Source organism: Mugil cephalus, chromosome 17 (assembly GCF_022458985.1).
Source record: "Mugil cephalus isolate CIBA_MC_2020 chromosome 17, CIBA_Mcephalus_1.1, whole genome shotgun sequence".
Taxonomy (NCBI): domain Eukaryota; kingdom Metazoa; phylum Chordata; class Actinopteri; order Mugiliformes; family Mugilidae; genus Mugil; species Mugil cephalus.
In genome coordinates, this window is record NC_061786.1 from 8,277,369 (window position 1) to 8,303,440 (window position 26,072).

General features: G+C 46.1%; 1 protein-coding gene across 7 annotated transcripts in view; it reads left to right on the top strand.

Annotated features, from left to right (window-relative positions):
- The window catches only part of LOC125023248 (AT-rich interactive domain-containing protein 1B-like), a 207,662-nt gene that overhangs the window by 9,289 nt on the left and 172,301 nt on the right, over positions 1-26,072 (top strand). For 2 of the 7 annotated variants that reach the window (XM_047610391.1, XM_047610390.1), the window contains exon 1: positions 19,958-22,596. The exons of 1 other annotated variant lie outside the window; for it this stretch is intronic. In XM_047610391.1, coding sequence (XP_047466347.1) covers positions 21,319-22,596 — 1,278 coding nt within the window. In that variant the 5' untranslated portion in view covers positions 19,958-21,318. Of the gene's footprint in view, positions 1-19,957; positions 22,597-26,072 lie in introns of those variants that run through there. 4 more of the 7 variants (XM_047610388.1, XM_047610389.1, XM_047610392.1 and 1 more) reach the window with 3 other exon arrangements.

The following is a 26,072-nucleotide window of genomic DNA, read 5'->3' on the forward strand; positions in this document are numbered from 1 at the left end:
TGTCCTAAACCACTCCGATTCCACATATTTGAGACAACACTGACTGCTTCAACGCTAACACCACATTATGTCATTAGTTATTTGCTCGTCACAGATGACAAATCAATGAAACTGAAGTGGCAAGACTGCCAATTGTAATTACAGAATCAATTGACACACAATTAAGTCTTTTGTTTCAGTGGCTTGTCCTGTCAATCAGGACGCAGCTCCTGCACGTTCAGTAACGTGCGAGTGAATGGCATAACATTTTGCTTTTCCATGCCAAGGGCACAGTTATGAAGTCTGCCAGCAATTAAGAACTATAATGTGCTGAGTCGAGCGCGGCAACAAAATAGGCAGCAATTTCTCCTCCTCCTGTTGAAAATTATGCTTATCAGGTACCTCGCCTCAGCAAAGGTGAAGGGTCGGCCCGAGCAGGCAAGCAGCATTTCTCCACATAATTGAGAGAAGTTTGGATTTAATTGTATAATTAATCTTGTCGAATTAAGTTACACAGAAGTACGACCCCTAAATTAGGCAGTCTGGAATATTTTAAATTGCCTTAATGTGAAATCTGGCTCCAGAATGCACTTTGTTCTCTCCTGATGGTATGAGGCAAGTTTTTATCCATGATGAACACGGCATGCTGTAATAACCTGTTAGCAGTTCTTATCACGTTGTTCCTTTATATGATTAATTTCCTCAGAAAGTAATTGCAAATTCACAAAGGGCCTCATTTGATTGTATAGTTTATTGTCGGCCAGTGTAGTTAAAATATAAAAAGAGAATCCGTGGTCATGCACATCAAACTGAATTTAAACATAAGGAAGTCTACTTTCTTGATTATTGATATTTTTGATGAGGGTTTAGTTATAAAATCTATTGATTTTTCAGCCTTAACATTTCACATTTCTCAGTGCTCAGTCTTTGTGTGTTCGTGGGTTTGTAGCATATAAACCTTTTTATGGCATTAGCTGTTCAGTCTGTGTATGATTTCCAACAGGTAAGACTTGATTTGGGGCTTATTCTGAATTTATCATGTCCAGGTTGTGGCATGTTTCAAGCTTTAGAGAATAAAGCTTTATTTGTGGTCATATATCACTTATGCACCATAGCTATGGCATATCTCTGGACCCTACCCAGCGGCGTAGACCATAACAGCTGAGATTGGTCCAAAATGCATTTCCTTGTTCACGTTTCAGTGGCTGGACGAGCACATAACGTTCTCCTTTGCTCACCCTCTGACACACAATCTACTCAGATGTCTTCTCTATGTTTTGTGATTCAGTGATTTCGGTGAATGTTGATGCGGATTTATTACCTTGAACTCCAACGTGAGTGGCTCAGTTCCATTCACCACTATGTGAAGTACAGAGTGAAACTCAGCACAATTTTGACAGCTGAGGATTTTGTAGACTTTTTACAGTATGAATCAGTCTTAGAAGGAAATCAACCAGAACCTGACTCATAACATAATTTTCTGTTGGTAACCGTTTACATGCACAGCTTAATTGAGCTGTGGTCGAAATTGACTCGACTTTCTGAATGCGATCCTTGTCCCAGTTTAATTGCAATGGAGAAAATGGGAACATGTCCTCCTCCTCAAGGTGGCGATATGTATCTTTTCGCATACGGCCTCCTTTCCGGTTGAACTAATACGTCATACAATAAACAAGAGTTGTTCATGCAGCAGATCGGCATTTCAAACCAACAACAAGGTGGTTTGATCTCATACGTAATGTTCGCGGTATTTATGGTGCAGATAAGATGGCGCTATCCCTCAGGCGGTTCTTCTGCCGGCTCTGTTTACCTTCTTCTACTTCTGCAACCGGCTTTTTTGGATGTTTTTGTTCTGGGGTCATACATCAGCGCAGTGGTTGTGGAGCATGCGCACACACGTTTTCCAGTTGAATTCAGATTAAGCATATACATGAAGGAGAAAAACGATTTCCAATCGCATTATCTGGGTGTCTTAATTGGATAAGGGGAACTCCGATTTTAGTCGGAGTAATGTGTTTACATGCACTTAAGTTGTCCAGTTAAAGTCGGATTAAGGCAAGCCGACTAACAGGTAAATTTACTTCTTCTTACTGGTTTTATTATCTTGCTCAGTTATTGTAGTCGTGGTTGTTGCAAGAGCCTGTTCACAACCCATGCGGGAAAATGTAAAGCAAAAGATTAACACTAAGGCCAACGATTCATTGAACGATTGATCATAAAAAAAGAACCTAGGACGTCTTTGATCATACTGATAATATGACTCTCCATCAACCATAACAAATTGTTGTGCGGTCCAAAGAGCAGCAAGAGAGTAGATGAGCTGCATCCTGCTGACGATGTAACACATTTCCTCAAAAGACTTACTCAAATGTGCCTGTGTGGCATTAACACATAGGAAACAAATTGTTTTAGGCAAATTACTATGACCGAAAAAATGAACCCCTCCCTTCTTTGGATTCTTAGAAATACTACCACCAATATTAGCTCACATTAACAGTTGTCAAGAAGCACAAAGAACGGAGAAACATACCCACAGATAGCGTCCTTCATTCATTAACAAGGCACAGAGCAAATTAACTTAACCAAATAACTTTTCCTTACACTGTTAGCAAAATGAAGCAACATTTTCTGAGAATTTAAAGATTAAAGGATGAATCAATAAATCAGGAAAATGACTCTCAGATTAATTGTAAATGTAACAGTCCCAGCTTTAGCTTCATTAGAGTAGAAGACCAGAGCGTGGTAGTCTTAGCTGGGATTCAAAGTTAATTTCTTTTATTTGTGTTCATGGGGCAAATATTCATTTGTAGCCAGCAGTAAAAAGACAAGAACATGTTAAGCTTTTGTGTATGTGCTTGATTGTAGATGTATAGCTTGGATCCATTCGTGTCTTCAGAGTGAGCTAGCCATACATGTAATTATGCAACCACTATCAGTTCATAATAATTAGTCCTACTGAGCCTTATAACTGAACTTCATGGCGTCCATGGTAGAAATGATGGTATAACCTTGCCGTAAATCCAGAAGCTCACTCTCCACCTCTAAACAAATGAATGCATCTCATAGTATCTCAGCCAGATAATCGTGTTTGAAGTCACAGTTAGGAGTGCATCTCACAACAGTGTCTCTCCACCGACTTTACAGAGATTAGAAACACTTGAGAGGAGATTGGTTTGGGGAAAGAAAAGCCAGTGGAGGGCACAGGGGAAGATAAAGATAAAAAGTCGGCTAGACGACTATCAGCGAGCTGACAACAATCTGAAATGTTTGTTACGCAAATCAGCGCATTACAGGTTTTGTATCATCGTGAGGAAATGCATTTTTCATCCTTAAAAACGCAGAAATGAGACGTATCCTAATAGTATTGGTATTTATTTTGCATCAGATTTTTTGTGTATATGTTCTATATCGTATTTCCCATACATGCTGTGGTCTCATTTCTTATGACAACATTCCTATTTACTGTAGCATGGAAATGAGAATGCACGTCCGACCGTCTACTGCCTAGAAAGCGGGAGGCCCCCAGGGTATTTGGCAGCATAATTCTCATCTTAACACAACGACCTTACTCCGCTGCTGTTGTCAGATTTAGTAACAGCAGACGCATGAGCGGAGCTGGTAGGAAAAAAGTCTCCTTTGGCTTGTTCGAATGCCAACTGTGCATATGAGCTTTCAAAGGGCCCTCTTTCATGTCCATGACGTATGACTGTTTCTGTGTAGACGGCATCTCTGGGAGAGAAACACTACCCCAGCACAACGCTGCTGTCACGCAGAATACAGATGGAGGATCTGCCCTTGTGCACTTTCCCCAAAGTGCGCACTTACATAGATGGCTCTATTCTGCACTGGTGTGTGTTTTTTTCTGTGTAGTGTGCTTTCTGCAAGTGGGGAGACGTATGCTTGCTGCAGTGGAGTATTCTGGAGTGTGATTATTTTTAGTGTCTGAGTTTCTCTCTGTCCCCATCTTTCTGTGTTACCAAACTGAGGCAGGCATCTCAGAGATAAATCCATTTCTGGTTCCTGGCAGAATTTGAGACTCTAAAGACTTTGGGGGTTGGGGATGTTCTTTCCTTTTTTTTTTCCAGAAGGGGCGTACCTTCGTATCCCTACAGAGAACATGAGGATAGCATTAATGCTTTATGGGAAAATAGTCTCAGACTACAATCCTAGCCTCTGGGACTCAACATGTTTAACCTTTAATCTCAGCGCTCCCATGACATTTTGCAACAATCCAATGCAGCGCGCTGTTGTGAAATTGAATCTATCTGCTTTTTTAGGACTCCGCTCTTTATTTGGCTTCTGCTTCTTTTCCCAATCCGTCTTTGATTGTTCAAGGAAATCTTGTGAAATGCAAATGAGACCAAACAGAATGTAATTGCTGCTGTGTGATGATTACGAGGGAGAACTAATGATGTCCCAACACCGGGGTCAGGTAGGGTTTAATTAGAGAAGGCACAATCAGTGTCACTCCAGTCTTGCGCTCTCCTGTTCCCGGTGTCTGCCTGGTCCTGTGCCAACATGCTCTCAGAGACAATTTAAAGAAAATGGGCTGCTGTTGTGAAAAGAGAGAACGGACAGAAATGAATGCAGCTAAGTTCTTTTGTTCCGAACCCGGCTGTTTTGGAAATGGAGCCCCGTAAGAAGCATTGGCCTGTCTGCAGATAAAGTTGGGGGTTAATGAGTGGAGCGGAATTGAAAAGAGAAAGGCGCTGTGACGCGTTTAGCGAAACTCGCGCGCAGCTCTCCTGCTAGCCCCGCTAGCAAAATGAAACATCTCCCACGCCTTTCGCTGAGATCGTAAATTATTGTTCAGCAGGAATATGTTGTGCAACTGAGCAAATTACGGAAACAAGGAGACCAGATTGGACAGATGAGTGAGACCAGCCAAGGAGAATAACTGTGGCCAACATTCCTGATTATCCAATCAGCGCTCCAAAAACATCAATTCCATCTCGTCAATAGATAATTAAGAGGGATAATTGGCTGGCTGCTCTCTGGGCAGACAAGCACTGCTGGGAAAGTTCCATCCCTTACCTCAGCATTGCACACATAGCAGAGACATCTGTCCACTGAAGGTCAACATTATATCTGATGTGACAAGTCTGAGAGCTGTATACTAGGTCTATAGCCTGCCATAGTGGAAATGTACGGGAGGTCTTGTTGTAATTTAAAGCTGGGGTCTTCAGCGTTTTTCAGGCCAAGAACCCCAAACTGATGGGGAGATTAAATATGTGTTCTATATTAAACTCGGCCTAATGCTATTTATAAATACTTTATAATTATTATTGTCATTGTTGCATTCAATATAACGTCTTCTGCCTCCGTTTGTCCCTTTACTAAAATATGTTGGATTCGTGTTAATGTACTGTATATTTAAAGAAATTTAAATTTTTATGAATAATTAAAAAACCTATGATTTACAGTAATCGTTCCAGGCATTTTAAGTGTCTGTCTTGTCTGCAGTTACAAGATTTGGGTAAAGTTGTCTTCTACGTGGCTTCTTTTGTTTTAAAACTACTTTAAATGATTATAGGACTTGGCAACTAGAAGCCCTTTTTTTTTTACCACCTCACCATTACCTAGATCAGAGTTTTTTTTAATCCTCTACCATCTTGCTCAGAGGTGTCCATCCCTTTTAGATCCACGAGTGTCTCTGAAGTACAGGCCAGCAGATTTAACCAGACAGGGCTAGAGATTTAAAACATTGACCTACCCGGTCTCAACAGCTGTGTGCTAATCCATTCTATTGCTCTGACTGTCTTCCCCCCTTTTTCCTGCTCTGCTGAATAGCAGGGTCCTTAATGTGTGAGATCAAGAGGAAAATAAGGCTCTCTAAATGGAATCAAATCACACGGAGGGGCTGCCCGGGCTCCCGGCGAAAGGCCTCGGCAGCATTAGGGCCAGAATAAGACAAAGCAATTGGACTGTAATTCCTTTCCCAGCTATTAGCCCGTCACAGCTTGCCGTTCCTTCGTTTGCTTGGTTCTCCTCTCATCCCCCTCCCCAACCGACGGGTCTTTGATTAATTCATTAATTCACAAACAGAGGCTGAATCACATCTCAGCGCTCGGTGGACTCAAATTGGATGCAGGGTAACAATCAGTCCCTCCTACTCCAGACTGTTCTGACAAATAAAAAATACAGCATTACTGAATAAATAGATCTCTGTCCATTCGGCCTGATAATTTGTTGCATTTTCATGTTTTATTTATACTCGGAGAAGCTGCCTGCTCTCGTATATCACGGACCCAACGAGGCAAGGCGAGTCGGGGTGTATTGATTTGGGTTGACTGTGCACCCCTCCAAGCAGCCCTACCCCTACAGCCCCAGCTACGCCCCTCGCAGTTTGTATTCGTCTCGAGCTTTTAGCCCTCTAGCCCTTGTGCATTGGCTCTCATTCAATGGTCCCCCTTCTTGGCTCACACAAGGCCCAATCCCATTCCCATGCATTCAATATTCCCATTATAAGCTCATTAGTCTAGTCATTGTTTTGGGCTCATTAATAGGATATCCATCGCCTTAGACACCTCTGAATTACCATGTCAGAGTGTGGGCCCTTTCAGAGCGTCAACAGTGGATGGATTTGCAGAGTTGTGTGAAAAGTGTGTGAGCGCGTGTGCGCCGCGTGCGTTCCACGTCGACCTTGAGTGTGCTGACATGCCAGCCCCTCTGGAAACCTGCTGACACACTTCACATAGACACACACGCAGCCGCACACACACACGCGCCGAAGCCCTCGGTTCCCCCCGCCCACTCGCTGCCAAAGGTTCGCCCGTCAGCGATGCAGGAGACAGCGGAGAAAGTGAGCGGGGGAGGGCCGGGGGCCGGATTTGGGTTTTTAACATGCGGAGCAGGTCCTCCCGTGCACCCGTATTGATCCTCGGAGGACTCCCGGGCCCCCTTTTTCCCTTTCGTTCTCTGGCAGTGGAGGCCATTCATCACAGAGGCCACGAGTGGGGAGCTCAAACAGCCATCTCTCTCTCGAAAAAAAATGCGCCGTGCCAGGCTGCGCCGTGCCACGGCGAACTGCCCTCTCTCATCAGGAGGGATGAAGCCTCGACGCAGTAGCTCATGGCGCGTTCTGTTCCTCTCGCTCACACGAGTCATCCATAGCTTGCTGGTCAATGCACAGTCATGCCTCTATAAAACCAAACCACCCTTAACTGCTCTATTGGATTGCCATGTTCTTCTCTCACCTGACATGTTTTTATCGATTAGCAAGACTAAAAGAATGTGGAAAAAAGAAATGGATACTAAGCAAGATGCTCTTTGGTAAAAGTATCTTATCTCAATATGAAACCAATGAAGTCTTAAATTGTGCTTTTTTTAATCTGTGCCCAAAGAGAATATATATATATATATATATATCTGTACATGCAGGTCATGATTATGTCTGACATCTTTTCCTTGGATGTTGATGTATGCGGGTCTCCTGCAATCTCCCTGCCTTTCCGTCTCCTGCCACACCTAGGTCCTCCTCTGCACCCTCATGTTTGATTGATAGTGACTTTCAACGCCACAGGGAGATGTGCATCCCAGCTGAGCTGCCAAGGATGGAGCTCCAGCCTGAGCCCAGGTTTGGGCCATGACAAGGACGAACAGGGAGAAAGAAAGATGGTGGGAGGGAGCAGCGCGGAGCGTGGCCTCAGCGTTGGATGTGTTTTAAATAACTTTGACAGAGGAGTTTGAACCGTCTCTCTGGGCTGGAGCTAATCTGATGTGAGAGGATGCCACACTGAGGCTGATAGGACGCAGAGATAGAGGAGGGGAGGAAAAGGCAGAGGGAGAGAGAAAGGGTAATAGAGGTGCTCACTCAGCTGGTGGGAAATCTGCCCTCTTCATCTTTTCATCTCTCCAGCCTCTCTCTTTCTCATTTCGTCCCTGCCTCCCTCACCCAGTTACATCCATTTACCACCAAGCCCAGTCTCTCCCCCCTCCTCCCTCTTCTTTCTCTTTCACACTTTGCGTCACGCTCCCTCTCACCTCCCTCCATCTCTCTCCCTGTCGTCCCCTCCTCGTCTCCCCCCGCCTCGCCGCTCCCTCCCTCCCTCTCTCCCTCTGTCTTTCACAGACGATTTAGGAAGTCACAGCCTCTCCCTTCCATTTATGAAATTGCTCATGTTATTTCCTGCCCCTCACCCCTCGTGCCCAGCTCTCCCTCATAAGTCTTAGTGGATGCATCCTCTTTCTACAGATAGTCCCCCGCGCAGCCCAATCCTCTATCCAGAAAGCACACAGCTCAGTGACCGATGCTCCCAAAAAAAAAAAAAAAAAAAAAAACTAAATTCATCCGGAGGGTAATATTCTCAGACAGCAGGACTAGCCCCTGACACCAAGACCCAGCCGCAACGCTGAGTGTCCATTCTTAATCCCCGCCCGCGGCCTGTTGTTTACCTCATCGGCCTCTGGCCACTGTGAAAAGGCACATACTGGCCCATTTTTTTTTTTTTTTTTTTTTGATCCTGTGGCCGTCTTTTTTATGGCTTACTGCTCTGAGGCCATCACTGTTATGAGTGCTGTCTGGAGCTGATGTAGCTGAAAAGATTTACAGGGCCTCAAAGCGCTACTTTTTCATGTTTTGGTGAAACACTGCACCTGTTTCAGGGCTTGGATTTGGAGTAAATTTAGCCAAAGCTGAGACCGGCATTAATTGAATTTCTCGGCCACTTGGGGGTAGCAGAACAATGCGTAGACACAACATTGTCATACCGCATTATAAAGCAGTTGTACACATGCAGAGGACATTGAGCAAGCTTATAATTCATTTCAAGTTTAAGGTGACCTAGCAAATGTGAGACAGAGTCACCAGTATGTTCAGGAGGAAACCAAAACAATGCGCTTAAAGACACCAAAACAGTCACCTCATAGTATTTGTGGCTACACTACAACAAAAACAATGGGGGCGGGGGGGGCATTGTATTTGCTTTTGGTTACCACTTTGTAATGTTATCACACATGTTAGCTCTGTGTGCTAGCTAACAAGAATAGAAAGTAGAAGTTAAACGGAGTGTTTTTCTCTGTTGAATGCTTATTTCTATTATTTGTGCTAAGCTAGGCTAAACATACCGTGCCACTGGATACGTTGTATAGATTAGATAGTAAAAACTGACCCTTTATTTTGGGTTGTAGTACTATTGTATTGAGTTTATATTATTTTGACAACCTCGTTTTAGTCAGTGGGCTAGGCTAAAAATCCCTTCTGTGTTTAATCCGCTCATTTAGACAGCACCACAAACTACACCCTCCAAACTCATTGTGCAATTTAAGCTGAAGATGTTTCTATTTAAACTGAACATTAATGGGAATTGATTTGTCAGTTAAATATCAGAGTGCTTTTGTTTTCAGTAGTATCTGATGAACAGTCGACTTAGTGCAGGTGTATCAACGGCAACGCGAAGTATCAAAAGTTGTAGTCCCCCAAACGTCCACACGAGGCTGGTTCTAGATCCGAGTCAAGCCTCATAGACCCCATTTTAAATGGCTATTGGCGTCACACACGTTACACCTTCACCTTACCGCTGCCAAGATGGCGACAGTGTGAGCAGTCACACCAAGCTTCAAAACTGCTCTTCAGGTGATTTCAAGAGGGTTCTTTTATCTTTATACAGAGTTGCTGCAGTGTATTGAATTTACATGTATTCTTGGTAAGACTGCAAAGAAGACCATTTTTCAAAATGTCATAAGATCCTTTTAAAGAGCAGTGAAACCTGTGTTTTTTTTTAAACCATCTAACCTTGAACTCCTTCCCCATTCACCGTAATTACGTGTAGCGTAGTGTGCATAGTGTGCATGTAGCCTTACACAAAGGAATAAGCCCATGTGAAAAGGAGTGCAAGGATGCGTGTATGCCTAACCTGTGACCGTGTGCATGCAAGCACATACAAATGTATTTTTCAAGTTCGAGTGTGATGTAGAGCAGAACAGAGAGAGCCACACAGGAGGAAGCAGGGAACGAGGGTCACATGGTGAAAGGGAAAAAAAAAAAAAAAGAAATGAGTGGAACCTTGATGGGGCTTGGCTTCCTGGAGGTAAAGGATGGCAGGGTAAGGGGAGGAGAGAGATTGAGTGAAGGGTGTGTGCGCGAGGTCGGTGGTGGAGTGTGGCAGCCTGTCCTTGTGCCTCCTCCACTCCTCTGCTCTCAGCCTTCTCCTCTCTCTCCTCTCAGCCTGTTTCTGGCTCATTACCCTCTCCGCCAGCAGACTTTTCCCTGGGCGCCAGTGAAAAGAACTGTCCTCTCTTGCTCTCACCGACAGCCGCAGCCTGAGCACTGCCCTGGCCTCCTGATATTAATCAACACACGCATACACACTCTCTCAAGCCCGCGCACACACTCTCCCCAGTGAGCCCCTCTGACAGACAGGCTGGTGGGCAGCCGTCTCTTCTCCAGGCCCCCACTTGCAAATGAGACATCCAACCTCTTAGAGCAGGCGAGGGACAGGATATTAGAAAAGTTTTATTGGGAAGAAACTTTGTTTTCATTACACGGTCTTGTGCGAATGACGTCTAAAGTGCTTGTTGCTTCGGGGGTTATAGAAGTGGTCAAGACCAATGTGCTGGTCTTTTTATGTCTTTGACCATCCATAATTCCATAAACAATGAAGTCAGTTAACTACCATGAATCATATCCTCAGACTATGAATCACTCTTAAGCTTGATGGATGTTGACCATTGTAAATAAAGATGGATGAACCCTCCATAACGTCATCCATAGGATTCCTGAAGACTGGCTCAATGTCGAGTTCCCAGCTTTAGCCGCTTTAGCCGTGTCTTGGTCCTTGTAACTACCAGCTCATTCAAAAACATGGAGCATGGGTGTAGCTGAGGCAAGTCAATGTGGAGGAAAACAGACAGCTAGCAACTGGAAAGTAGCAAGTAGCCATTTGAAGGACAATAGTTATTAGCACATCTCATCTCATCTTCTGCTACCCCTTAGCTTCACTAGGATCTTGGGGGTTGCTGGAGCCCATCCAAGCTATCATTGGGCGAGAGGCGAGACAAACAACTATTCACACTCACGCTAACACCTAGGGTCAATTTAGGGTCACCAATTAGCCTAACGAGCATGTCTTTGGAGGTGGGAGGAAACTGGAGTACCTGGAGAAAACCCACGTAGACACAGGGGGAAGATACAAACTCATCTCAGTTTCATCTCAATTTCTCAGTTTTCACTTTGCAATGACAACAGTGTTTAAAGAATGTAAACTGTAGATATGGCTGCCTGTACTGATATAGGTACATTAATATAATGTCTGCCATTAATACAAAGATTGATAAATAACATAGTGAAATTGTGTCATATACTGAGTTTATACTTTATCAAGTATATATACGCTGAAAAAAAATTCAATCAACGGCTCATGGAGACAACTGACTCGCCTCCAAAGGGCGGCAGTGTGTTTATTACACGGTCGCCTCTCGCCTAAAGATATCCCAGAGCGGTCGCCCCTCCCGGCCTTACCCTCTTTGCCCTCTCTTAAAACCTGTGCCCGCTGACAGTCTGCCAGGTGTGCCCATACCCAGGAGACATGCCCGGTGTCACCGAGCAAAGCGGGCTCCCGTTGGCCGCGAAGGGAGGCGAGATGCCAGCTTGGCCACAGAATAACTTTGGGGGGAACGAGAAGATCCCTCACGCTGGTGTGCGTGACATTAGCTGGCTGCCTTCCCTCTCCTCTCAGCAAAGCCCTGGGCCCCAGCTCTGTCTTCACACACTGACTGGGTATGTGACCCGGTGTCCAAGTGACATATTCCCTGGCAGGGAGTCAGAATATGAAATGATCGTATTATTCACGTCCTACCTTTGACATTGTCTTAGCTGTGCGGCAGGCAGCACAGATAGAGCTACAATATGGCAGCGCTGTCCACCTGCAATAGAGTGTCTGAACATTGAGTGTAGACCCAGGATACCCAGCCTGCATGTGTCTCTCGAGTGTTGTTACACAGCGTACTTCAAAAACAAAGAGCATCTAGTATCTCTCTACTGTTGTGTTGCTGTGCTAATAGCTTAGCTTCCACTATTGTGGCGCCGTCTCCCGGGTGTTCCTCGAGTCTTCCTGTTCTGATGAGAGCAGCTGGACACTGGGGAGTCTTCGTCTCCTTTCTCAGGCAGACTATGCAATTTAAACCTGCCTCGGGCGTGTAGATATTAGTCCCTGGCGAGAAGGCTGAAAATTAATGGAAATTGTTTTAGAGGAATCATTATTAACATTCTCCTTTGGATGCCCTTTTGTCATCTCAGCCTTGTCGCCTCTCCTGTTTTATTCTCACGCTAATTTATGCGGCCGTTGACATTCCTGCCGGTGTGTAAATGTGCTGGGAAATGCGAATAATCAGACTAATAATTAGGATTTGCTTAGTCACTTCAGTGGGCATATGTTTTGGCATTAGAAAAATATCAATCATACGTTTATTATGTTATTTAGCCGTTTCCCTCTTAAGTTCACTGTAATGATTGCTGTAGTTCAGTATCCAAAACGTGATAATTAGGATTGTCTCTTTGAAAGCTGGGGGCACGGCTAAAGCACAAGGAAAAAGGTTTTGCCGTTTTTCTCTTCATGTTTTCCTCTTGGTGAAGGTTGTGGTGTAATATAACGTAGCAGACTCACTCATCTCGGGAACCAGGAAATCACATTCCTTCACACATACGACTCAATTTCACACTCCAAGCTGGATTAAGAGGACTCTTTGCTCCGGGCCTGCGCAGGAAAAAGGGTAAATATCACCCTTGTTCCTGGTGCCGGAAAATCCGCTATTTAAATGGGGAGTAATATAACTGACATTTTCCAGTTCATTATGCAGCCCCTGACCTTCACGATGTACGACTTGGATACTTCTCTGGCAAAAGGCAACGCCTGGTTCTCCCTAATGGGAGATGTTTGACCTTGTCAGAAACTAAGGGGAGGTCAGGGATGAGGGAGGCTGTAATAGCCCCGAGAGCAGTGGGACGCAGCGGAGGAACACCTACAGCAATGACTAAGACCACTGAAACAGTAGTTAGGGTGGCGCTGAGTCACATCGGAACTTGCTAAAAACTTTAAAACACTACAACATCTCGGCAGAAACTAGTAAATACTGCATTTGTGTGTTTTGGAAAGCGGTGACGCTTTTGCTACATTATGTAAATTCCTGATCTGCAGGGATAATCTATAGCTACCGAATGTGTCTTACATCATCTGGTCTTCAGATTTGTGTTTATCTCTGTTTGTGGCCAAACTGCTGAAGCTTATCACAGATGGATTCAACTAATCTTCAACTGGCTCTTTGCCTTTATGTCCAACTGTACTTTAAAGACTCCTCAGGATTTCAGATAAATCCATCGCACTCAGTCACCAAACGTAATAGAAAGGAATCATATCGGGAGTCTTTCACGGATTAGACTGTTTTGAATGTGACTTATAATCTCTTCCATTTGTGTGAACTACAATGATGTGCACTGGGCGCCTGGCAGAGATAATCTTATTACCCAGTTGGCTTTTGTTTTCTGCTGCCTTTCTTTTATTCTTTATTAAAACATTTTGCTGCATTAAACATGCTAATTTGTGGCTGGGCATAATTGGGGTCTTGCTTTAAAAACCTCTTCCCTGTTTGGTAGAAGATTAGGAATTTCATCTTCGGGATTATGTATAGAGTACAGTGAAAGCCCATGAAATAGTCTTGCTTCCCATTATGTTTAAAGCCACTCAAGCTTATTAATGTGAAAGGAAAATGTATTATTCGCCACGTAGCGCCATTGTCATATGACAAAAAGATGTCAGATGGCAGCTATTTTGATTGATGGGATTGGTCGGATGATTAGTTTTTGTGCTCTCGGTATACGTCAAGTATTCATCAAGCCAATCAGCTTTCAAATGAAACCGAAAAACCCTAGTAACTTGAGATCTGTGTATTTTCAAGACTGTTAGAAAAAGCCCAACATTCACTGTCAGAGCTGCAACAGCAAATCTGTCAAATCTTCTACTTTACTATCATCAGAAATGGAACCTAGCTTTGGACACAAGAAGGGAGACTGCGAGGGAGATAAAAACCCAGCAACACATGCAGGAATCCTCATTGATCACTGGTGGCTTTTCATGAGCCTCAGATGTGGAGAGATCAGAGCTTCAATCTTAGTATGAAATCATATCTCACAATGTGAAATGATTCCCGGATCTGCTAAAAGAAAAAAAAAAAAAAAAAAAAAAAAACGTCAAAGAAAGTGCAAAGAGAATATTCAGGTGTCAGTATTTCTGCCTCGTTCACCTAGGGGTCTAATAAGTGATCACACAGGAAAAGGGGAATCTCTACCCCATAATGCTGAGCAACTTTTGATTTTGTGTCAAAACATATTTAAAATTTGAACAGTGCCGTCATTCCTGCGGCGCGGCACGCTCTCTCCGTGGGGCTTGTCAGAGGAGGCGTCACGGCGCGCAGCTCCAATACACGGGGCTCCTTTCATTTTTCTGTCTGACATGTTAAGTGTGATGGTACAAAGAGGTTCCATTTTAATTGTTTGGACAGATCACTCAAGGGAGAGCGGCTTTGATTTTGGGTGTTGACAGAATAGGCACAGGCTTGCTGAGTTGCTTTGGTGGCTGCCTTGCCAGCGCTGGGGCTGCACTGTATTGATCGTCATAGGTTGTTTTCCTCTGGCTGTACTCAAGCCATGGCCAAGCCTTGACCAACCTTAGATTTGAGTTGTTTGAGCAGTTGGGTGGGGGGTGATGTAGGAATGACTTGTCACTATTCTATGAAATCAGGGCTAGGGTTAGAGCTAGGGCTAGAGCTAGGGCTAGGGTTAGAGCTAGGGCTAGAGCTAGGGCTAGGGTTAGAGCTAGGGCTAGGGTTAGAGCTAGGGTTAGAGCTAGGGCTAGGGTTAGAGCTAGGGCTAGGGTTAGAGCTAGGGCTAGGGCTAGAGCTAGGGCTAGGGTTAGAGCTAGGGCTAGGGTTAGGGTTAGGGTTAGAGCTAGGGCTAGGGTTAGGGTTAGTTTGTATTCAGACCTTCAGTCAAATCTGGACTATTGTTGGATTATCTCTCAGCTAAATATTAGGAAAGCTACAGGTGCAAGCTTGGTGACAAACAAGCTCCTGATCTATAAGCACAGGTCTACTCTATGTTTAATATCTGTATTAAATGAGACAAATGGGCACTTGAGCTGTGACGTGCGGGCACTTTATGAAATAGGAGTGTACTCCAGTGAAGCCTGGCGAGCGGCGAGAAATCACCTGTTGATGGTCCATAATGTAATGGAACATTCCTTTTGAATGGGCGGGAACCGTAATGTCACACAGTCCATTAATATTCCCCTGTGGTGCCCACGTCTTGGCTCTCTGCTCTGGGGGGGAATGATCAGGGTGACGGACGACGGGGCGATGACACGAGAAAACAGCTTCCCCACCTCCCTCTCCGCCGCCGCCACCGCCGTCGCTACCACCTCCCCTTTCTTCGCCTCCCCTCAACCCTTCAACACAACAGCCACAAATTACCCACTTTACTCGCAATATTATCAGGGCTGATCGTTGGTGTCCATAATTAGAGTCTTAGTGTCGTCTAGCCTCCATTAGGCTAACAATAGAGCCTTGGAACAAGGCCACTTTGGGCAAATAACATATTGAGAACACTTGACTTTTGTGAAGAGATGGTGAAAAGCATCTGAGGCCGTCACTGATCCAAACAGCCTGGAATGATTCTATGGCAGCTGCGTCGGTGAAAGCCAGGGATGCAGACAGGCAGCACACACACACGCACTGGCAGACACGTATAGGATGCAGTCACAAGCAGGAACACGGACGCGCACATCTTTATGCGCAAATGGTGACAGTGTTTTCCCTTCTGCGCCCGTATTCCTTTGACAGAGACACAAATACAAATATCATCTCACCGCATGCTGCAGTCTAGCGGAGCTTGTATTTCAATCACAGAGCGTTAGATAGCTCGCTGCTGCGTTTCCTCCCAGGCTATAGAGAGAGAGAGGGAGAGAGAGAGAGAGAGAGGGCGTTCTGTATCCTGAGCCCAGGCCCCGTTTGATCTCCACCATTGCCCCTCTAAGACATCATTGTGTAACACTGTAAAAGCGGACGGCTTCATGGAGTGAAGGAAATATCAAGGAAGTTATTCATAAATATTAGATAAGATCAAAACAGCCGGTTGCTCTCAGACTTTGAGCTCCTGGGTCAAGCCGTCCACGTCTCTTTGATTTTCCCTCTTCCACTCAGGCTAAGCATGGAGGAGTGAGCGCACACTGAAGCTGTAGCCCCCCCACCCTCTTTAAAGAGCTAGAAAATAAGGAGGGGAAAAAAACACGCAGGGTCCAATCCTGTTACTAATACACCGCTAATAAAACACAAATCCACTGTTTTGTTTCATTTCTGATCAACACTTTTCATTATTCATAATTTTCTTGTTTTGATTACCGTCCCTAACGCACAGTGCGCCGAACCTGAGGAGATTAATAGGCAGCGTTCTCCAAACTCTTCCTGCTCTCCTCCCGTGCTGACACAAATTGGTGAAATATCACTTTGATCATGCCTCCTGAACAACAAACAAAACACAAACCTAATTAGCCTAATTCAAAATCGTTCCAAATGCCTGTGTTTGTTATGAAAGCCTTCCTTCTCGCTGCTGCTGTTGTTAAGGATAAAACTAAGTTGGGCGCGCTTCATTTTTTTTTTTCCCTCCGCCGAATCGTGTGTTTATTGTTAACAGGGCCTCAGATGTGTCATGTGACCTTTGACCTGTCACTGATGAGGAGAAAGTCGTTCGGCTGGTTTTAAGTGTTGTTTTTGATATCACTCATGACACCTAGAAAGTGAAGAATGTCTGCAGCGTCCAATGCGCTTACTGTAAAATGCTCATTTGATTGACTTTTGACCGTCATTATTTCGACTCAGAATCATAAAACTCCGCCGTGAAATAGCTTAAGTCCTTGTCTTGAGCTTCTGGTGCCACTAATTTGCTGTAAAAGCTGACGCCTGGCATCAGAGCGCGTTCGCCGATGGGGTGTTTTTAAACGAGCGCCGATGCACCGAAGCCATACAGCATTTGAAGTGTGCACTTACTGCAAACAGCATGAAGTCTACCTTGCCATGCTAGCGGATTAGCTCGCGTTGACTCGCTAACATATGCAATGACTGCCGGCGAGCTCTTCCCCATTAGGTTGGCACATCAAAGGCGGCGGGAGAAGTTCTTCACAGGCAGTTAAAAGTGGGCTCAGTGTGGATCTTGTAAATACCGTCTTTGAGTCGGTGCCTCTCGGGGGACACTTCACACACTCCTCCAGTCAGGAGAGGGGAGGGAGAGAGCTGCAGTGACAGGCATCAGAGGTGGGGGGTGTTGGGGAGGGGGGTGGTAGTGGTGGAGGTGCGGAGGGTGGGGGGTTTCTGAGAGCCCGGTCCCCTGTCACCATCAGGATAGGATCTGTGGATGAAGAAAATCACTCTCCTCTGCTTTGCTTCTCCCCGTCTGTATCTCGCTCTCATCCTCTTCCTCCTCTTCACACTTCACATGATGGCTGACAGTGAAAGTAGAGCATAGCTGTTTTCTTTTGAGTCATGTTTTTCATAACACATAAATAGAGCATGCGGCGTCCTGGGAATTCTATGATTCTGTGTTTCAGCGTACGGGCGGACACAATAGCATCCACTCCTCTGAAGTGTTGTTGAAAACATTTTATCCATCATAGCCGTTTGTAGGGCTCTGGTGAGGCCCTCGGCTCCGCGAGGAGCAGAAAGGAATAAGAGATGTGTTTTGTTAGCAGCCACACGAACACACACACACACACACACAGGAACGCGCAAACCGTGCGCTCCCAAGCCCATCGTTGCCTGGTTTTGCAGAATGATCAATGCAAATGCTGTTATTTACCCAAGCCTGAAATGAAAAGACTATGGATCAATTTGATGCACTTCCATAGGGTGTGCTCACAATGGCTGGCTGCGTTTTTTTTTTTTTTTTTTTTTTTTTTCTCAGCTGCACCCCCTCACCCCATCCCTCTTCTCCATCCAGCCTTCATCCTAAACACCCCCCAACATCTCTAATGCAAAATGCGCTGCCGCTCTTTCCCTCAAACTATCATCTGTGCATTCTCTCTCTGCTCTCTCTTTCTGTCTTCTCCTTTCAAACACACCCACAGTGTGACACCAGGGCTGCATCTATCTGAGCTCAGTGTGTGTGTGTGTGTGTTTGTGTGTGTTTTCAGCTGACCCACTTTCTGTGCTTGGCCAGGCTTGCTGCTGCTGCTGTCTGCTGTTCTGTGCTGTTCTGTGCTGCTAAGGGGGAGATCCCTGCAGACTCCCCCGGAACAGGCTCCAGCTCTCTCCCCCTGACAGACACTCACCGTGGCATGTTATCCCCCCGCGGATTGGAGACCTCTGCCTCTCTGTCAGCACACGTGTGCGTGTGTGTGTGTGTGTGTGTTGCAGATGCACCTTGATGAGGATGCACGACCGAGTGCTCGGTGAAATTCATGCGCGCGGTGCATAGACGGCAGCGACGCGCACAAACACACACATTCAAAGCACATAACATCCCAGATCTGTATATTTTTAATTCCATCCACCCTCCTCCGGCTCCTCCTCCTCTCTTCCCTGTGTTTGTCTGGAGTTATTGTTTCAATCTTGCTGCATCAGGGGGCCCCTGAAGGTTATAAATTAAACATAAATGCAAATGCGCTGAGCCATTGCCCTCCTCCACCTCCCTCCTCCCACACACACACACACACAGGCACACACACCCATCCTCGCCATTCAAACAGATCAGTGTGTCTGCGAATTAATAGCAGAACAGTGGGCTTTTTTTAATGAGCGAGAGAGGGAAATTAGAGTTGCAAAGCCACAGCGCGGCACACCCAGAGCTGCAGCCGAGGCAACGGCTTGAAAAGCCGAGCGCCATCATAGAATATGCTAATGCCCCAGGTCCCCTCACTGTCGGCGTTAGTGTTGCTCTAGATGAGATCAGCGCCGGAGCTTTGATCCGGGATGCTGATGGGAGCCGGAACCGTCGCTCGTACAAAGTAAAGAAAGCGGAAAAGGTGTGGATGAGGCTTGTACTAATCAGAAGTGGTGGGCATAACTAGTGATGTGTGTTTAGTTTGAATGGGCAGGGATTCTTAATCTTTTAAGGTGATATTTGTCCATACGTAAACACCGGGGTCGGCCCTGTCTATCAGAGACACCGTCAGGGAGATGTAACCTCGTCTCGGGGTGCTCTGTAGATAAATAGCCATCTGGTCGTGTTGATGCTATAGGCTGGGCCTCGGCATATTGAATGGTGAACACCATGGAGCTACTTTGTAGCTGGACCATAACAGCGTTAGAGCTTTTATTCTCTGCCATATGGGCTCATAAAGGCAAGGTTTCCAGGGATGTCACTCTCTTTTATTTGTCTCCAATGAGGAGATTTGGAAATATGGGATTAAGCCTCTAGCCGACTTGCAATAATATAAATATAAAGCTTTGTGAGAAAAAAAAACAACACATTTTTTTTTTACAATATTGTATGTCCTGCTGAAACAAAGATGTGTTGTTTACATTTTTTTTAACCTCCAGCTTGTACTAACCCTGTATCTCCAGCAGGTGTCTTCCCATTGTCATGGACATGGCTTCCAGTGAGTTATCCCACACCAAACACAAAGTATCCTTTGAGGCAGGGCGAATTTTACCTCCTTGTTTCAAACACGCGGGACATAAAGCAACAATTAGGTGTTAGGAAAATACAGTAATCACAACCCCTGTAGTCACCTGTGTGGTCACCACCTTTACCTCCGCCACGTCATTGTCACCATCCTCACACTTGTTCCTGCCACCGGCAGTCGCCGTCATTATCGTGGCCGTCCTCAGCACTGCTCGCATCCCCAAAAAATCCTTCTCTTCCCATCCTTCCCCCGCACGCCCCATCCTCCCCATCCATCCCTCTTTCATCCGCAGCTCCCTCTGTTGATCAAATGCATCTGATCTCATCAAAGCGGACCCTCTGCTCATTCAAGTCCCAGCAGACACCCTGGCTTCTTTACTAAGCACTATTTTACATTCATGTTTGAATACCATTGAGGGGATGGCATATCTTGTAGACTTTGGTTTTGTGTGGTCCTGCACTGCAGCCTGGGGTTGATTTTTTTTTCTCCCACCTTTTTTTTTTTTTTTTTTTTTTGAAATCATTACAATTTCAGAGAAGTTCCTCTCTGCCAAAGTAAATCCAATGAAGGAAATTGAGGGATGTGGCCTTCTATTCAAATAAGACTCTAATGAGGAATAGGTCTAATATTCCTCCATTATTACATTCTGATGGAGACTAACAGTTTATGGTGACCGAGTCATACCCAGTACCAGTTTATGTCCGTACCACACGGAATAGGCCTATATATTAATAGTTAGGATATTTTCAGTGGCTCCCCTCTTATTGCAGAATGCCTCTTTGTTGAAAGGAACCATTAGTCCTTTTCAGGCTGCAGAGTAGTGATTGAAGCCGGAGCTGTGGTGCAAATATTTCAGCATCATAGCTGTTACAAAGTAGGATAACATTCTTATTCCGATGGCAACATTATTGCGCACCGCTTGTGGTTGCGTGTCCGACTGCTGTCAGAGCTGCAGAGAACTGGCTTGAGCCGAGGGACAGAGAGGGTGGGGAGAAGGAAAATCAGGCCTGGATGACGGCGCAGAAACTCGAAAACTTAACGCGTGCGAGTATGTTTATTTGAACGCTCGGCGTGGAAGGAGAGAGCGTGTTAGGTGCGTAATTTGGAAAGGATCGTCCCGTCACAACGGTTAAAAAATGGCGTGCAATTTTAAATAAAATAAGGCGCCATTTCTTCATCGTCTGAGCCGCTGTGATATAGATATTGGCCTTATAATTGCAACAGGGAGATGCGTGTCATATAAAACTAAATCGCCGCGGCAGTTTATGGTGTTTTTTTTGTAAAACGTATCTGGAAAGCGATGTCAAAACATAGAAAGGTTGAATTGCGCCGCGCGTAATGGCTCGCTACTCCAGTCCGGATTTTGCATGTGAGGCGCGCCGGAGCCCTGGAGGTGGATAAGCTGGTAGAGCCCGCTCTCTCTCATGCCATGCTGGGCCACAAGGGCTCCGGGAGACGCTGCTACATATTACTGAGAACCGGGATGGAGGAGAGGCGGAGGGGGGAAGGAAAAAGTTTCGTTTAAACCTGGCAGAGAAACTTTCAACATGAAGCCTCACTGACGCACCGTTTCACCGCCACAGCAACGCCAGCGCTAGAACAAAGCTTCCTTTTCCACTGAATATATTTTTTTTTCCACCTCCCAGCTTGTGTTTTTCTTCCCCTCGTGTTATTTTTCTGTGTGCGAGGCTGGTCGGGGCTTGCTGTCACTGCGCGCTGAGATGTTGGAGTGACCATGGCTGCGCAAGTGGCATCGGCTCCGACCAGAACTAGTAACAAAAATAAGAAATTATCCGGCGGTTTGGGTCCGGAGCTCAATTCGGGGAAATCCGGAGGAGGAGGGACAGTACAGCGAAGTGGACCGATGCTGGGTGCCGGAGATGGGACTCTGAATAATGTAGACCATCACCGCCGAAACGATCTCAGCATGGTCCATTCAACTTCCACGACTCACAGCGCTCCGGACGGCCACGACAAGGCTGGGAATAACCTAACGTCCGCCTCGGCGTCGACTAATTCAACCACTTCCTCGATGGAAACGGGTTTGATCGCGAACCACAAGCTGAAATGTGTAGGGACCGGAGATCCCCCTCAGTCTCAGCCGCCGCCGTCGCAGCAGCAGCAGCCGCCGCCGCAATTCGGCCAGTTTGCGCCACATCAGCAGCGACAGATTCAAAGTAACAACACGGCCAACAATAACGGCCAGGTGCCCCGTGGGGACAGAAGTATGGATCACCAACACCACGGCGGCAAAGAGAACCTGTTGGGGGGCCAGGAGGAGCCACAGCAGCAGCACATGCCAGGGAAAGGTGAGGGGGACCTCACCTGTAAACCCTCGGAGAGGATGATGAATACCAGGTATGAACACACTAACTTGGGTCCACCTAGTAACAACTCCGAGTTTAACAACAACTATTACACTCCAAGGCCCTGTTATGAGCAACATGGCGGGCAGCAGCAGCAGCAGCAGCAGCAAAGCAGTGGGATGGGGATAACGCACTCCTCGGCACATAACAGCATAGAGAACTCCCACGAAGCAGGGTACCACAACAGCCAGTACAACCAGTATCCAGCGTACAGGGCGGGCTACGGCGGCGGGGCCTACGGGATGATGGGGCCCTCTGGATGCCGGCAACCCGGGAACATGATGATGGGCAGCAACTCCTCCGCAAGCCACGGCAAGTCTCCCCTGGGGGCCGCTTCGGGTGGCTTTCAAAGGTTCCCGGGACAAACGCAGCAACAGCAACAGCAGCAACAGCAGCAGCAGCATCCATCAGGGGCCACCCCGACCCTCAACCAGCTGTTGACATCCCCGAGCCCCATGATGCGGGGCTACGGTGGTGCCTACCAAGACTACAGCGGCCCCACGGCTCAGCAGCAAGCCGGCATGGGCCTGGGTAAAGACGTGGGGCCCCAGTACGGAGCCACCACGACCCACTGGGGAGGGCAACAGAGGAGCCATCCGCATTCAATGCACCCGGGAAACGGAGGACAAGGCCTCGGCAGGACGCAGGTGAGTTTTTGGAAACTTCAATCAGTGCGCTCACGCTGTTTATTGGTGTAGTTGGGCGTTCAGAGCGCAGCACCGTCTCTCATAATATGCAGCATGTGCGGATCACAAATGCAGTTTGTGTGGATGGAAACGTCTCCAGTACTGATGTGAAACTTAAATATTTTTCAAGGGGACGTCGTGTGTATACAACGTGTTATTCAGACTGTTGACAGAAGAAATGTGAGGAAAAATATTTAGTTATTAAAAATATCATCTTCATGGCTTTGCCTCACTAATTATTAGTCTGCTAGGGATCTCTGTCACCGCATGTATTTGTGTTCTCTTCTGTAATTTGTAATTTTATCCCTATTAAAAACAGTAAGGCCAGAGATTCACCTCTGCCGACGTGGTGTCAGACACGTTTCGAAACGCCCCGTTTTGACAGCGTGTTGTGTTCGAGGCGCTCGTCGAATAAATGTAACACTCATACAGAAAAGCGCATAAATATATAGAATTAACGCCAGTCTTTGCAATGTTCCCCATTTGTTTATTTAGCTTATTTCAGTAATCAAATGTCCTTAAAAACAGCCGTCGAAACACCGCATGTCCTTCTCCGTGCGCTCCGTGTCGAGCTGGTGCGCTCCTGTGCGCACTCGTTTATTCCCGTGCAGCTCTCTGCTCGGAATTTGAATAGTGGAGGTAAACTGGGCAGAAGCTGTGCACACTCCTGGCTCGGCAGTTGACACCCAGCCTGCCATCTGATTGGCTCCCCGCGGCCCCGCTGGGCAGACTGCATTCATGGAGAAAGAGGATGCTCCCAGGGATCTTAGGCCATGGCGCTGTAGCGATGCTGCGTACATGTCTCGTGGGAATACTCCAGGCTGGAAGGCCGCCCAACGGAGTAATTGAAGTTTTATGGCAGTTATACTGCTCCTGATAAATATTTTATATTTACTGAGTTGACAAGAACGTAGATAATGTGTTTGAGTGTAGAATTAAATTAAATGCTCAATTTTGAGCATTTCCCACATTTGATATAACAGAAGCACCCTTAAGGAACTGCCAAACACACTTATTTTTTTTCCCAAAATTTATTTCAATCAATATAACAGAGTTATATTTTAAAATATCAAGAAATACACTTTTATTCACAGAAACTCCTGACTGCTGCAGCTTGGGTTCGCTACCTTCATAGTGGTTCTTTTGTAGTAACAGTGGAGGAAAGGAAGTAAGTGATACTGATTATTAAAGTAGTCCTCTTTATTGTTGGGGATGACTACATTCAGGGATCCTTGGGTGGGCCCTGTACTCTGTGCTGCTGTCAGCAGCGCACAGACCTACAGCCAAGGGAAGCGGTGGATTCAGAACTCCATCGCAGCATTTCTCAGCCATTACTCTGCGGTTGTTTTTTGATGCACTAAATTATGCGCACCGCTGGATGGCACATCTGGACGACTGGAGGGCAAGGTGGTTGAGCGTAGCTTACACTATCTGCATCTCAGAAAACAAAAGCAGTTCATTAGCCTACATTGTTTCAATCAAAGGCAATTTGTGTTGGATGCCGGGGAAATGAGGTGAAGGTTTCAGCGTGGGAGGGTGCGCTGTAGTATCGATCGTAGCACATTATGAGCTGATAAGATGGTCACCAGAAACGTCCACTAATCTAAACTGTACAATAATTATTAGTGACTGTGTAGATTGGATTTTAATTATATAAAGTATATGTTTCCAAGACCTTCTAATGAGTCTCAGATCGCGTATTACGAGCTCCGTGTGATGATGTTCAGACTCAGTTTTTTACCGCAGACAATTCTAACAAACCACCCCCCTAAAAACAAGTCTTACATTTAACATTTAATGCTGCACTTTTCCCCCTCTCTTTGCAGTTTTCCACTTCAGCAGTAAGTGCATGTGCTTGCTCTGTTTTTTCTTGACTCCACCAACATTTCAGCAGCAGTGTATTCACGCTACAAAAGCCCTATGTTTAATTCATATTTGGAGCGGCAGCACCGCTCTCCTGTGCACTGACAGGCTGTGTGGAGAAGAAAAAAAAGAGGTGAGCGGTGTAGTGCATAATGCTGCCTCCAAATTGGCCCCGTGATATGACTGCGCTTCACTTCAGAGCGCGTTTGGTCGAAGCGCACCTCTGTCACCTGTTGGCACGGTTTCCCCCTCTTTCAAATTCAATTTCCCTCCCCACTGCCTCTCCTCGGGAGCAGGCTGTGAACGAAACGAGTGCGCCTCGTTTACGCCGCTGACCCCCCCTCCCACGCACACACCCTCTCTCCGCTCACACTCGCTCCTCCGGCCTCACCAAAACAAAGAAGGTGTGTACACACGTGTGCATACCTCAAAGGTGCACGAGATATTTACCGGCGCACCCTGAAAGCTGCTCTGACATTGTCCCAGTTTTGCGTGTTACCGATATCTGATTGAAGGAAAGCCGAGCAGCGGCTCAGCGTTTAGTTAACAACCCACTAAATGTTTGTCTGCGTGTCAGCTGCTGTAAACACAGATCCACGTCTCAATCGGCACATATGTACCTGCAGCGTATGTGCAGGCCTAATGATTTATTCAAGTTTACATCGCAAATGAAACAGCATTTTCCCTCTCTCCCTATATGTAACACACATCCGTCTGCTACCCGCTAATCAGAAGACAACCACACAACAATAAAAGTAATTAGCAGATAATAATGACGAGAAAATACATGGTGTTGCTCTGATAATTACAGCAGCAACTCTTTTAAAATCTGACCTAATAAAACAAATGGATATCTTATTTATCACTATTATGCTTAACTTTGTGTTTTTTTTTTTTTAGAATTGAAATCAAAGCTCTGAATATCAAAGAGCCACCCTACATATCCCATCCTTGGTAATGTGCTTACCTTGAAATGATCCCTGCTCGCAGTGCTCTCCAGTGCACACTGTTTACATTCCTCTCTTATGAATTATTAGTGTGATACGAACAAAGACTTTATAATGGGAGCAATGCATCAATGTCACTTTGTATTATGCGGCTATCTCAGGGAGCCCTGCGCATAGTGATGGGCCCGACTGTGGCTGCTGGAATTTAATTTATGGTACATGTTCTGCATCAGACCGACAGCCCATGGGGTCTGGTCAGGAAATGGGCACGGAGGTGTGCGTCTTGTGTGCACGCGTGCGTTCGGGCAGCTTCTCCGTATCCTCAGCTCTCCGTCTGTGCGTGTCCTTCAGCGTGTGCGTCGGCAGGAGCGCGCCGAGGCGCTTTCGTCAGCAGCAGCACGGTCGCGGTCCGTCCTCCCCGCCCCCCTCTCTCTCCGCCCGGGCCCCCTCCTCCACGTCAGTCGTTTTGTTTATGTTGTTTTGTTTACATCTCAGTCTCGGCCAGCCAGCGTAGCGCTGATTAGCAACACTAGGGTGAAATTTTAATTTGCTCTGTTGCGCCCGATAAGGCCCCGCGCAGCGTTTTTCATCTTCCTTGGATGAAACACAGAGGCTGCTTAGGTAATT